Source organism: Bos indicus, chromosome X (assembly GCF_029378745.1).
Source record: "Bos indicus isolate NIAB-ARS_2022 breed Sahiwal x Tharparkar chromosome X, NIAB-ARS_B.indTharparkar_mat_pri_1.0, whole genome shotgun sequence".
Taxonomy (NCBI): Eukaryota; Metazoa; Chordata; class Mammalia; order Artiodactyla; family Bovidae; genus Bos; species Bos indicus.
The window spans coordinates 80,158,273-80,172,545 of record NC_091789.1 but is presented as its reverse complement, the minus strand read 5'-3'; the positions used below and the strand labels follow the sequence as shown (position 1 = coordinate 80,172,545).

Sequence of the window (14,273 nt, the reverse complement as noted above, 5' to 3'; positions counted from 1 at the left end):
TAGTGTTTTTGTTCCCTTAGATATAGTTCCTGTCTCATTAATCTCATGGCTGCATTTTAATATCGGTGAAATTTGTAGTCAAAGAGCAGAAGGAAAGGAGAAGGCACTGGCACCCCACTCCAGTGCTCTTGCCTAGAAAATCCCATGGATGGAGGAGCCTGGTAGGCTGCAGTCCATGGGGTCGCTAAGAGTCGGACACGACTGAGCGACTTCACTTTCACTTTTCACTTTCATGCATTGGAGAAGGAAATGGCAACCCACTCCAGTGTTCTTGCCTGGAGAATCCCAGGGACAGGGGAGCCTGGTGGGCTGCCGTCTATGGGGTCACACAGAGTTGGACACGATTGAAGCAACTTAGCAGCAGCAGCAGCAGAAGGAAATACATAAGATTGCTATTCTTTATGGACCTTGGCTGCAGTGGATTTTAAGAAACATAAATTTTCTGATAAAGCTATGCTTAAAACTAACAGCTAGAATCCATAATTTTCAGTGTTACTATACCCAGGACAAGCACTGGACCAAAGCCAAGTTTTAGAATTATTCTCTTCCAGCAGTTTGATTACTGATCGTTACTTGTAGTAAGAGTGTTCAAAAGTTACTCAATATTGTGTACAAGTTTTCATTTTTGGTTACAAATTCTTAGAAAATCTGCAATATGTTTTTTTATTTAGTCACACTCAGATGTTTTAGCTTTTAATTTTGCACTCACATTAATGGACTTCATTGCATAGTATAGTAGATTTGTTAACCATAGAGATAGGTGGTTATGTTTAATGAGCCTGAAGTCATAGGTTTGGTAAGTAGCCCTAGCCCCAGGTATCTTACTGATAGTCACAAGGGCTGAATAAATATGATTAATATAAGCTTATCATCACTATTGGGGAAATCAAGTATATAGAATAATAATACAGACCTATGGCTAGTAAACTCAACTTATATGTAAAGATTAGAACATTATTGTAACAAAATGTGTTGTTATATACTAGAGCCATCTTAAGTTCAATATTACCTTGTCCACATTCTATCATTTCAACATCCTTCATTTCATCTGGCATTATATCTAATTAGAGTGCAGTCTGGGCTAAATTATACTTTGCGTGATTAAGAAGAACAGGAGGAAGGTTGCAAGAAAATGAAAGCAAAAAGAAATTTCCAAGGGGCTTGTTTAACTTTAGAACCAACTATTTTAGGAGCAGTTCAGATATAGACTTTCTCATGAGACAAGCAATGGCTACTACAGATAACAATTACAGATTTTTTTTTAATCCCTAAAACTGATTGTTTCAATTACTTTCTATTGCTCCTTTACCACCTTTTAACCTAGTTAGAAATATCTTTGGCCTAGCTGGGTTCAACGTTCACTGCATTCACAATCTAACTATATTCACTTCTCTTTTTTTTTAATTAAGTGGCACTCGTCTTCCCTCAGTTTCATCTGCATTATGTTTTTAAAAATGAATAGAAAAAAGTTCTAATTGTATTTTGAAGTAAAAATTTAAAAATTGCCCATAATTTATATAAGTGTAAAATGTTTTTGAAACTTGAAAAAACAGATTTTCTGTTTCTTTTTGACTATAGATTACATTCAACAGAAGTGAAAAGATATTTTTCCTTTCCCTATACCCTTCTCTTATCACCGATACTCTCCTATGATCCAATCCTCTGAATTATTTGGTACTCACAAAGCCCATGTGTAACTACCTTTTTCTCCAAAGAAAAGAGTACTTTTTTTGGTAGCCAATTTCATATAGAAAGCTTAGATTATATTAGATAGTTTATTTTCATATTAAAAACTATTATTAAATTAGTATTTGGATATTTTTTTCTTTTTATCAAACCCCAGAGCTGACCTATGGACTGTTGATTCCTATTCCCTGTCAGGTAGCCACCAAGTGCCACAGATTCCCAGAAGGAACTGCTATTTCTGCTGCATGTTATTAATTTTCTTCCTGGAAATGACAGCAATAGCTGACCTAGAGAAGTGGATTGGTTGTTAACAAAATGCTGATACCAGAGAACAGCATGACTGCCATAAATGAACTGCTTTGTTAAGCTGTGTGGCACTTTTTGGAGGGGGGGGGAGTAAGAGCATTTTAGATTAGTGTGTGTCAGGCAATACAATTTGAGAGAGAAATGACTGTTATTTTATAATATTATAATGTGTATGTTGGTATATTCTTAGATTGTTTGCTACAATTACATTGATTTCCTAAGTAAATGAGTTCTTTTCTCTAGGACTCTATCTTACAGGTTTCTAAAAATATATTCATTTCCTAAAAATACTTTATATTTGGATTGCAATTCAAACAGTGTTAAACAGTTCTAAGACAGTTGTGGAAATGTGAATATTGCCTGGATGTTTGATGATATTGAAGAATTATTTTAGGTTTGATAATGGTATTATGATTATTTCTTTAAAGAAAAGAGTCTTTTTTAAAGGTTATTTATTTATTTTGTCTGTGCTGGGTTTTCAATTTTTGCTGTATGTGGGCTCTCTCTAGTTGTGGTGAGCGGGGCTTCTCTCTAGTTGCGGTGCGAGGGCTTCTCATTGTGGTGGCCTCTCTTGTTGTGAAGCATGAGCTCTAGGCACACAGGCTTCAGTAGTGCGGCTCACAGGCTCAGTAGTTGTGGTACATGTGCTTAGTTGCCCTGTAGCATATGGGATCCTCGTGGATCAGGGATTGAACCCATGTCCTCTGCATTGGCAAGTGGATTCTTAACCACTGGACCACCAGGGAAGTCCAAGAAAAAGAGTCTTATCTTTTAGAGATACATATTTAAAATTTTACATATTAAATGATATCTGGTATTTGCTTCAGAATAATCAGGGTAGAGGGTAGGGATGAGTGGGTAGGAATATATATATGAAACTTGAGCAGCCCAGTATTATTGACAGTTATTGAAGCTGAGAGATGGGTACATTGAGTTTATTATGTTGTTCTGTCTTGAGTGTGTGTGTGTGTGTGTGTGTATTTGAAATTTTCCATAATAAAAAGTTTTTAAAAATGAGGCCAAGTTTTCACATAGTTTTATTTGGGTTCAAGATTGTATAAAAGTGAAGAAATAAATTTTTCTAGATTCACTTAACCCTTTCATAGTTAAATGAAAAGAAAACTATTATAAAATTATTCTTGGGAACTTCCCTGGTGGGTCAGTGGCTAACACTCAATGCTGTAAATTCAGGTGACCTGGGTTCAATTCCCAGTGAGGGAATTAGATCCCACCTGTGGCAAATAAGACCTGGCACAGTCAAATAAATAAATATTGTTTAAAAGATTACTCTTTTTATGAGAAATGTTATCTGACTTGTTTTTCTTATCAATATTCCTAGGAATATATTCCATACTTGTGGCTCTGATGGCTGGCAAGGCAGAAGTAAGGTATAACCCTGCTCTCATACAACCCCCAGTGATAGCCGAGTTAATCCGAGAGCTTGGATTTGGATCCACTGTGATAGAAAATGCTGATGAAGGAGATGGTGTTTTGGAACTTGTTGTAAGTAAGAAGGTTTATGTGGTTAATAGAATATCCAGGAAAAACTTGGCGAGAATTCAGAAAAGAGATCCAAAAATAATTAAAATGTTGGGAAAGTAAAACATAAAATGAAAATGAAGGAAACTGGAAAGATATTGACAATGGTGACCTTCAAGTGCAGAATGTAAAAGATAATCATCACTTCTATTAAGAACCAATAAACAGGAATTGGGTTTGAATGAATAAATGAAAATTACTTTAAAAATATAGTATGATTCCTACCTAGTAGCATGTAAAAGAATAAATTCTAGATGCATTAAAGACTTAAATTTTATAAATAAAGTCATAAAGCTAGGTATGTTATTGGTGTAGGTATTGGTTTAAAATGACATTATTGCCAACCCAGAAAATATTTTGTTTGTTTTTTTTTTGTTTTGTTTTGTTTTGTTGTTTTTTTAAATTTGTATAACTTAAATAATTAAAACAAAAAATTTAACCTTGTACCGAAGTTCCAGCTCAGACAAAAATTTGAATGTAAAAAATGGAACCATGAAATTACTAGAAGACATATTTAGAGTTTTTTTTTCAATATTTTATTATAAAAATTTCAGACATTGGAAAAGTCAAAAGAATTGTGCAGTTGAACACTCTCAAACACACTGCATGTATTCTACAATTAACGTTTTACTCTATTTGTTTTATCAGTCTATTGTGGAAATAATTTTAAAATCACAAAGAAGTTGCAAAAATAGTACAGAGGATTTCCTTGTAGCCACTACCTAGCTTTTCCCAATGATAACACCTGATTTAACATTTAAAAAATAATATTAGAGTAGGAAGAATCTTATTAAGTGTCATATAAAATCCATAAAAGACAAGATTGATAAATTCAGGTACATAAAAATTTCATGTTTGGAGAAAAAACCATAAACAAAGTCAAAAGGCAAGTAATGTTAAGAGTAGGCACCCTTGTCTTGTTCCTGATTTTAGAAGAAATGCTTTCAGTTTTTCACCACTGAGGATAATATTTGCTATGAGTTTGCTGTATATGGCTTTTATTATGTTGAGATATGTTCCTTCTGTGCCTACTTTCTGGAGAGTTTTTATCATAAATGTCTGTTGAATTTTGTCAAAGACTTTCTCTGCATCTATTGAAACAATCATATGGTTTTTATCTTTTAATTTGTTTATATGGTGTATCACATTGATTGATTTTCATATATTGAATAATCCTTGCATTCCTGGAATAAAGCCCACCTGATTATGATGTATGGTCTTTTTAATGTTATTGGATTCTGTTTGCTAGAATTTTGTTGAGGATTTTTGCATCTGTGTTCATCAGTGATATTGGCCTGTAGTTTTCTTTTTTTGTGGCATCTTTGTCTTGTTTTGGTATTAAGGTGATGGTGGCCTCATAGAATGAGTTTGGGAGTTTGCCTTCCTCTGCAGTTTCCTGGAAGAGTTTGAGTAGGATAGGTGTTAGCTCTTCTGTAAACTTTTGGTAGAGTTGACCTGTGAAGCCATCTGGTCCTGGGCTTTTGTTTGTTGGAAGATTTTTGATTACAGTTTCAATTTCTGTGCTTGTGATTGGTCTGTTCAAATTTTCTATTTCTTCCTGGTTCAGTTTTGGAAGGTTGTACTTTTATAAGAATTTGTCCATTTCTTTAAAGTTGTCCATTTTATTGGCATATAGTTGCTCATAGTAGTCTCTTATGATCTTTTGTATTTCTGTGTTGTCTGTTGTAACATCTCCTTTTTCATTTCTAATTTTACTGATTTGAGTCTTCTCCCTTTTTTTCTTGATCAATCTTGCTAATGGTTTATCTATTTTGTTTATCTTCTCAAAGAACCAGCTTTTAATTTTATTGATCTTTGCTATAGTCTTCATTTCTTTTTCATTTATTTCTGCTCTGATCTTTATGATTTCTTTCCTTCTTCTAACTTTGGCGGGTTTTTGTTCATCTTTTTCTAGTTGCTTTGGGTGTTAGGTTAGGTTGTGTATTTGATGTCTCTCTTGTTTCTTGAGGTAGGTTTGTACTGCTATGAACTTCCCTCTTAGTACCACTTGTATTGAATCCCATAGATTTGGGGTTGTCATGTTTTCATTGTCATTTGTTTCTAGGTATATTTTAATTTCCTTTTTGATTTCTTCAGTGATCTGTTGGTTGTTCAGAAGCGTGTTGTTTAGCCTCCATATGTTTGTGTTTTTTATAGATTTTCCCTGTAGTTGATTTTTAATCTTACAGCATTGTGATCAGAAAAGGTGCTTGAAATGACTTCAATTTTTAAAAACTTTACCAAGGCTTGATTTGTGGCCCAGGATGTGATCTGTCCTGGAGAGTGTTTCATGTGCTCCTGAGAAAAGGTGAAATCCATTGTTTGGGGGTGAAATGCTCTGTTGATATTAATTAGGTCCAACTGGTCCAAGGTATCGTTTAAAACTTGTGTTTCCTTATTAATTTTTCATCTGGATGACCTGTCCATTGGTGTGAGTGGGGTATTAAAGTCCCCCACGATTATTGTGTTACTGTCAATTTCCCCTTTAACAGTAGTTAGGATTTGCCTTGTGTGTTGAGGTATTCCTATGTTGGGTGCATATGTATTAATAATTGTTATGTCCTCTTGAATTGATCGCTTGATCATTATGTAGTGTCCTTAGGGCTTCTCTGATAGCTAAGTTGGTAAAGAATCCGCCTGCAATGCAGGAGACCCTGGGTTGATTCTTGGGTCAGGAAGATCCACTGGAGAAGGGATTGGCTACCCACTCCAGTATTCTTGGGCTACCCTTGTGGCTCAACTGGTAAAGAATCTACCTGCAATGCGAGAGACCTGGGTTCGATCCCTGGGTTGGGAAGATCCCCTGGAGAAGGGAAACGCTACCCACTCCAGTATTCTGGCCTAGAGAATTCCATGAACTGTATGGTCCATGGAGTTGCAAAGAGTCAGACACGACTGAGCAACTTTGTCTTGTTCACTTCACTTCTTTGTCTCTTATAGATGGTCTTTATTTTAAAGCCTATTTTATCTGATAAAACTATTGCTACTCCCACTTTCTTTTGATCTCTGTCTGCATGAAACAGCTTTTTTCAGCCCCTCACTTTCAGTCTGTATGTGTCCCTAGGTTTGAGGTGAGTCTCTGGTAGACAGTATAAATAGGGATCTTGTTTTTGTATACATTTGGCCAGTCTTTGTCTTTTGGTTGGAGCTTTTAATCCATTTACATCAAGGTGATTATTGATAAGTATGATCCCGTTAATATTTATTTTATTGTTTTGGATTTGATTTTATAGGCCTTTTCTGTGTTTCCTATCTAGAGAAGGACCTTTAGCATTTGTTGAAGAGCTGGATTGGTGCTGCTGAATTCTCTTAGCTTTTGCTTGTCTTATAGAGCTTTTGATTTCTCCTTCAAATCTGAATGAGATTCTTGCTGGGTAGAGTAATCTTGATTGTAGGTTTTTTCCTTTCATCACTTTAAGTATATCCTGCCACTCCTTTCTGGCCTGCAGAGTTTCTGTTGAAAGATTGGCTATTAGCCTTATGGCTTGTTGTTTGTTGTTATTTGTCATTGTTATTGTTTTTTTAGTGATTTCTGAGCTGATTATATAAAGTCAATGTTCTTTGTTCTGTGTGTCCACTGAAGTCTCTGTTTGGTTAGCTCAGTAGTCAGCTAACAATTCCACAGTGATTTCCTTAAATATCTGGAACCAATAAGTATCCCAGTCCTTAGGAATAAAACCACCATATGATGCAGCAATCCCACTCCTAGGCATATACCCTGAGGAAACCAAAATTGAAAAACCGCTTGTACCCCAATGTTTGTTGCAGCACTGTTTACAATAACTAGAACATAGAAGCAACCTAGATGTCCATCAACAGATGAATGGATAAAGAAGTTATGGCACATACATACAATGGAATATTATTCAGCCATAAAAAGGGATGTATTTGAGTCAGTTCTAATGAGGTAGATGAACCAAGAGCCTATTATACAGAGTGAAATAAGTCAGAAAGATAAATAGCTATACTAATGCATACATATGGAATCTAGAAAGATGGTACTGAAGAATTTATTTGCAGGGCAGCAATGGAGAAACAGACATAGAGAACAGACTTATGGACATGGGGAGAGGGGAGGAGAGAGGGTGAGATGTATGAAGAGAGTAACATGGAAACTTACATTACTGTATGTAAAATAGATAGCCAATGGGAATTTGCTGTATGTCTCAGGGGACTCAAACAGGGGCTCTGTATCAATCTAGAGGGGTGGGATGGGGAGGGAGATGGGATGGAGGTTCAGGAGGGAGCAGACATATAGGTATATATGTATACCTATGGCTGATTCATGTTGAGGTTTGACAGAAATCAACAAAATTCTGTAAAGCAATTACCTTCAATTAAAAAATAAAAAAAAAAAAAAGTATCCAAGTCTTTGCTAAAGAGCTCTTTGTAAATGTTGAGGCATGCCTTGAACACTCAGCCAAGCAGTTGTCAGTTTTGCCTTAACCTTTAATTCCTGCTTCTACAGAGCCTAAAGGTCAGCCTGAGTTGAGAACTTAGGGCTCTTTCAGTTCTTCTCTGAAGATACACACAGCCCTGGACATATGCATAGCCCTATGCATGTGCATGGTCTTCTAGATTCCTAGGAATGTGCTGGAACTCTTATGGACATCTTCCTTCCCAGCTTTTTCCCTTTTAGGGTCTTTTGTTAGTCTACTGTTTTCCCCAGCTGTTATCCATTGGCTCAGGCACCCATAAGGTTAAATAATTTCCCCTAATTGTTTTGACAAATTCTCCTGGAGAAAAGGCTTTTTGTATGCACTGAGATCGTCAGGAACAGACAGACAGCTTTGCAAGTGGAATATTTGAGAGAACCATCAGACAGGTCAAATAATGACAGTTCTATGGGAATGAGACTTTGAAGACATGCCAATCCTTTTTTTTCTCTCTGGTGGCTCCCCTGATGCTGTTTTTCACCATGACTGTGGCCTGTTGGTCCTCATAGCTATCACCGAGCTGGAGGAGAGGGGATGGGAATACAGCAAAATGTAACGCCACATAGCTTACTATTTTACTGGAATTTATCTGATTGTCTTGAATAAATGCTTCCTGCATTGCTGTAAACTTTTAATTTCCAATTTTCTTTTTTAATCAGTTTTTTAAAATTGAGGTGTAGCTGAGTTACAATATTATATTAGTTTCAGGTATACAGCATAGTGATTCAGAATTCTTACAGATTATATTCTGTTTAAAGTTATTATAAAATATTGGCTTTATATCCTGTGCTGTACAATATATATTTATAGCTTATTTTGTACATAGTAGTTTGTTCCTTTTTATCCCTACCCCTATATTGTCCCCCTTCCCTACTTTCTCCCCATTGATAACCACTAATTTGTTCTCTATGAGTCTGTTCCTGTTCATTATATTCATTTGTTTTATTTTTTAGATTCCACATATACATGATAAGATACAGTATTCATCTTTCTCTGACTTATTTTGCTAAGCATGATATCCTCCAACTCCATTCATGCTGTTGCAAATGGCAAATTTTCATTCTTTTTGTGGTTGAGTAGTATTCCCCTGTGTGTGTATATATATATATACACATATACATACATACAACATCTTCATCCATTCGTCTATTGATGGAACTTAGGTTGCTTCCATATCTTGGCTATTGTAAATAATGCTGCTATGAACATTGAGATACTCATATCTTTGTGAACTAGTGTTTTTGCTTTCTTTAGATTTGTACCCAAAAGTGAAATTGCTGGATCATATGGTAGTTGTATTTTTAGTTTTTGAGGAAGATCCATCCTGTTTTCCATAGTGGCTGCAGCAATTTTCATTCCCACCAACTTTCTAACTTTTCTGAAAAAGTTGGTGCTGACAACTTTTGCAGATTTTCTCATTGCTTTTAGGGAGGGGAGAATTTTCAGAAATCCTTCCTCTACTATTGATGATGTTCTTTTAGTAGATATTCTTGAGTAAATACTTTGTAAGTTGTTGTATAATCCTTTTGGTTACTTCTCATAATATTTCAGTGGTTGGTTTTTGAAACTTTTATCCAATGATTAAACTTTTGCAGTTTAATCATTGCCATTTGGGGCAAGGATTTGCTGAACTCCTTGCACAGTCATTCCAGAAGTCCCGCCCTTCCACTGTAGAATTTATGTGTAAATGAAGTATAACTTCACTCAAGACATAGGGCAAAATACATTTTTGGACAAAGGTAGAACACTTTTGTCATTAGAAGTAATGACACATTTGTCACTAGAAGTAATACTAACAGAGAAGGCAGTGGCAACCCACTCCAGTACTGTTGCCTGGAAAGTCTCATGGACGGAGGAGCCTGGTAGGCTGCAGTCCATGGGGTCACTAAGAGTCAGACACAACTGAGCGACTTCACTTTCACTTTTCACTTTCATGCATTGGAGAAGGAAATGGCAACCCACTCCAGTGTTCTTGCCTGGAGAATCCCAGGGACGGGGGTAACCCTAGTGGGCTGCTGTCTATGGGGTCACACAGAGTCAGACATGACTGAAGCGACTTAGCAGAAGTAATACTAAAGGATAAATATGAACATACATTCATATATATGTACATACATATCTACATACATACATATGCTTTAGCAGGGTGGTCCACTGGAGAAGGAAATGGCAAACCACTTCAGTATTGTTGCCTTGAGAACCCCATGAACAGTATGAAAAGGCAAAAGGATAGGAAACAGAAAGATGAACTTCCCAGGCTGGTAGGTGCCCAATACGCTACTGGAGAACAGTGGAGAAATAACTCCAGAAAGAAAGAAGAGACAGAGCCAAAGCAAAAATAACACCCTGTTGTGATTGTGACTAGTGGTGGAAGTAAATTCTGAGCTGTAAAGAACAATAATGCCTAGGAACCTGGAATGTAAGGTCCATGAATCGAGGTAAATTGGAAGTGGTCAAACAGGAGATGGCAAGAGTGAACATCAACATTTTAGGAATCAGCGAGCTAAAATGGACTGAAATTGGTTAATATAACTCAGATGGCCATTATATCTACTACTGTGAGCAAGAATCCCTTAGAAGAAATGGAGTAGCCCTCATAGTCAACAAAAGAGTCCAAAATGCAGTGAAAGAAAAGAAAGTAAAGTCACTCAGTCGTGTCTGACTTTTTGTGACCCCATGGACTGTAACCTGCCAGGCTCCTCCGTCCATGGGATTCTGCAGGCAAGAATACTGGAGTGGGTTGCCATTTCCTTCTCCAGGGGATCTTCCTGACCCAGGGATTGAATCCGGGTCTCCTGCATTGCAGGCAGATACTTTACCCTCTGTACCACGAGGGAAATGGCAGTACTTGGATGCAATCTCAAAAACGATAGAATGAACTCTGTTCATTTCTAATGCAAACCATTCAATACCACAGTAATTCAAGTCTATGCCCCAACCACTAATGCTGAAGAACCTGAAGTTGAACAGTTCTGTGTTGAGCTACAAGACTTTGTAGAACTAACACAAAAAACAGATGTCTCCTTTTCATTATAGGCGACTGGAATGCAAAAGTAGGAAGTCAAGCAATACCTTGGAGTATCAGGCAAATTTGGCCTTTGAGTACAAAATACAGCAGGGCAAAGGCTAATAGAATTTTGCCAAGAAAACGCACTGGTCTTAGCAAGCACCGTCTTCCAACAACACAAGAGAAGACTCTGCATATGGGCATCACCAGATGGTCAATACCAAAATCAGATTGATTATATTCTTTGCAGAAAGATGGAGAAGCTCTATACAGTCACCAAAAACAAGACTGGGAACAGACTGTGGCTCAAATCATGAACTCCTTATTGCCAAGTTCAGATTTAAATTGAAGAAAGTAGGGAAAACCACTAGACCATTCAGGTATGACCTAAATCAAATCCCTTACATTGGAAGTGACAAACAGATTCAAGGAATTAGATCTGATAGACAGAGTGCCTGAAGAACTATGGACGGAGGTTTGTAACATTGTAGAGGAGACAGGGATCAAGACCATCTTCAAGAAAAAGAAATGCAAAAAGGAAAAATGGCTGTCTGAGGAGGCGTTACAAATAGCTGTGAAAAGAGAAGTAAAAGGCAAAGGAGAAAAGGAAAGATATACCCATTTGAATGCAGAGTTCCAAAGCATAGAAGGGAGAGATAAGAAAGCCTTCCTCAGCAATCAGTGCAAAGAAATAGAGGAAACCAATAGAATGGGAAAGACTAGAGATCTCTTCAAGAAAATCAGAGATACCAAGGGAACATTTCATGCAAAGTAGGGCACAATAAAGGACAGAAATGGTATGGACCTAACAGAAGCAGAAGATATTAAGAAGAGGTGGCAAGAATACCCAGAAGAACTATACAAAGAAGATCTTCATGACCCAGATATTCACGATGGTGTGATCACTTACCTAGAGCCAGACATCCTGGAATGTGAAGTCAGGTGGGCCTTAGGAAGCATCACTATGAACAAAGCTAGTGGAGGTGATGGAATTCCATCAATTCTTTGGAATTCAAAAGAATTCCATTTGAAATTTGAGCTATTTCAAATCCTGAAAGATGACTCTGTGCAAGTGCTGCACTCAATATGCCAGCAAATTTGGAAAACTCAGCAGTGCCCACAGGACTGGAAAAGGTCAGTTTTCAGTCCAATTCCAAAGAAAGGCAATGCCAAAGAATGCTCAAGCTACCGCACAATTGCACTCATCTCACATGCTAGCAAAGTAATGCTCAAAATTCTCCAAGTTAGGCTTCAATAGTATGTGAACCCTGAACTTCCAGATGTTCAAGCTGGATTTAGAACAGATAGAGCAACCAGAGATCAAATTGCCAACATTTGTTGGATCATCGAAAAAGCAAGAGAATTACAGAAAAACATCTGCTTCATTGACTACACTAGAGCCTTTGACTTTGTGGATCACAACAAACTGTGGAAAATTCTTAAAGAAATGGGAGTACCAGACCACCTGACCTGCCTCTTGAGAAATCTGTATGCAGGTCAAGAAGCAACAATTAGAACTGGACATGGAACAACAGACTGGTTCCAAATAGGAAAAGGAGTACACCAAGGCTGTATATTGTCACTCTGCTTATTTAACTTTTATGCAGAGTACATCATGAGAAATGCTGGCTGGATGAAGCATAAGCTGGAATCAAGATTGTTGGGGGAAATATCAATAACCTCAGATATGCAGATGACACCACTCATGGCAGAAAGTGAAGAAGAACTTAAGAGCCTCTTGATGAAAGTGAAAGAGTAGAGTGAAAAAGTTGACTTAAAGCTCAATATTCAGAAAACTAAGGTCATGGCATCTGGTCCCATTACTTCAGGACAAATAGATGGGGAAACAATGGAAATTGTGAGAGACTTTATTTTCTTGGGCTCCAAAATCACTGCAGATAGTGATTGCACCCATGAAATTAAAAGACACTTGCTCCTTGGAAGAAAAGCTATGACCAACCTAGACAGCATATTAAAAAGCAGAGACATTACTTTGCCAACAAAGGTCCGTCTAGTCAAAGCTATGGTTTTTCCAATAGTCATGTGTGGATGTGAGAGTTGGACTACAGAGAAAGCTGAGCGCCAAAGAATTGATGCTTTTGAACTGTGGTGTTGGTGAAGACTCTTGAGAGTCCCTTGGACTGCAGGGAGATCCAACCAGTCCATCTGAAGGAAATCAGTTCTGAATATTCATTGGAAGGAGTGATGCTGAAGCTGAAACTCCAATTCTTTGGCTGCTTGATGGGAAGAACTGACTCATTTGAAAATACCCTGATGCTGGGAAGGATTGAAGGCAGGAGGAGAAGGGGACGATAGAGGATGAGATGGTTGGATGACATCACCAATTCGATGGACATGAGTTTGAATAAGCTCCCAGAAATGGTGATGGACAGGGAAGCCTGGCGTGCTGTAGTCCATGGGGTCTCAAACAGTTGGATATGGGTGAGTCACTGAATTGAGCTGAACTGAGCAGGGTGAGAAAAATTTAGAGGGAAACAAGGCACAGAATACAAGAAACTGTGATAGTTGTCAAATCCTCTATTACTGAGTGTAACAGGAAGAGGGATACTTTTAATGAGATCCTCTTCTGTTTAACCTGTTGCTAACTAAGTCATTTCAGTCACGTCTGACTCTCTGCGACCCCATGAACTGTAGCCCACCAGGCTCCTCTGTCCATGGGATTCTCCAGGCAAGAAAACTGGAGTGAGGTGCTATTTCCTTTTCCAGGGGATCTTCTCAACCCAGGGTTGAAACCTGCATCTTTTTCATCTCCTGCATTGGCAGCCAGGTTCTTTTACCACTAGCGCCACCTGGGAAGCCCTCTTACTTTTTGTAGCTGGGACCATATCTTTGTTCAATGTGGTATAAAAACAGTGACCTAATGGTCATATCTAAAGCATATTAATAGTGCAGATAAGATTTTGTGTGTTTATACCGTGTTATAGGATTTCTTTCAGTTTAAAGTAATAACACGTTTAATGGAGGGAAATAAGCGCATTTCTGAATAACAAAGCCTTTGTCTTTAACAGGTGAGAGGAATGACATGTGCCTCCTGTGTCCATAAAATAGAGTCTACCCTCACAAAACACAGAGGGATCTTCTACTGCTCTGTGGCCCTGGCAACCAACAAAGCACATATTAAATATGATCCAGAAATTATTGGTCCCAGAGATATTATTCATACAATTGAAGTAAGTGCCAAGACTTTACATTTCCATGTTCTTACCTATCCAGTCAGCACTCCCTCAGATCACTTCTGGTTTATATCAGAAAGAAATGATGAAAAAAATCTGATTCCT

The 14,273-nt window shown here is 37.5% G+C and overlaps 1 protein-coding gene across 1 annotated transcript in view; it reads left to right on the top strand.

The window, feature by feature from the left end:
• Positions 1-14,273, top strand: part of ATP7A (ATPase copper transporting alpha) — a 130,921-nt gene that overhangs the window by 80,526 nt on the left and 36,122 nt on the right. Inside the window, exons 6-7 of the mRNA XM_070783433.1 lie at positions 3,332-3,495; positions 14,004-14,165. Of these exons, the coding sequence (XP_070639534.1) occupies positions 3,332-3,495; positions 14,004-14,165 (326 nt within the window). The remainder of the gene's footprint in view (positions 1-3,331; positions 3,496-14,003; positions 14,166-14,273) is intronic.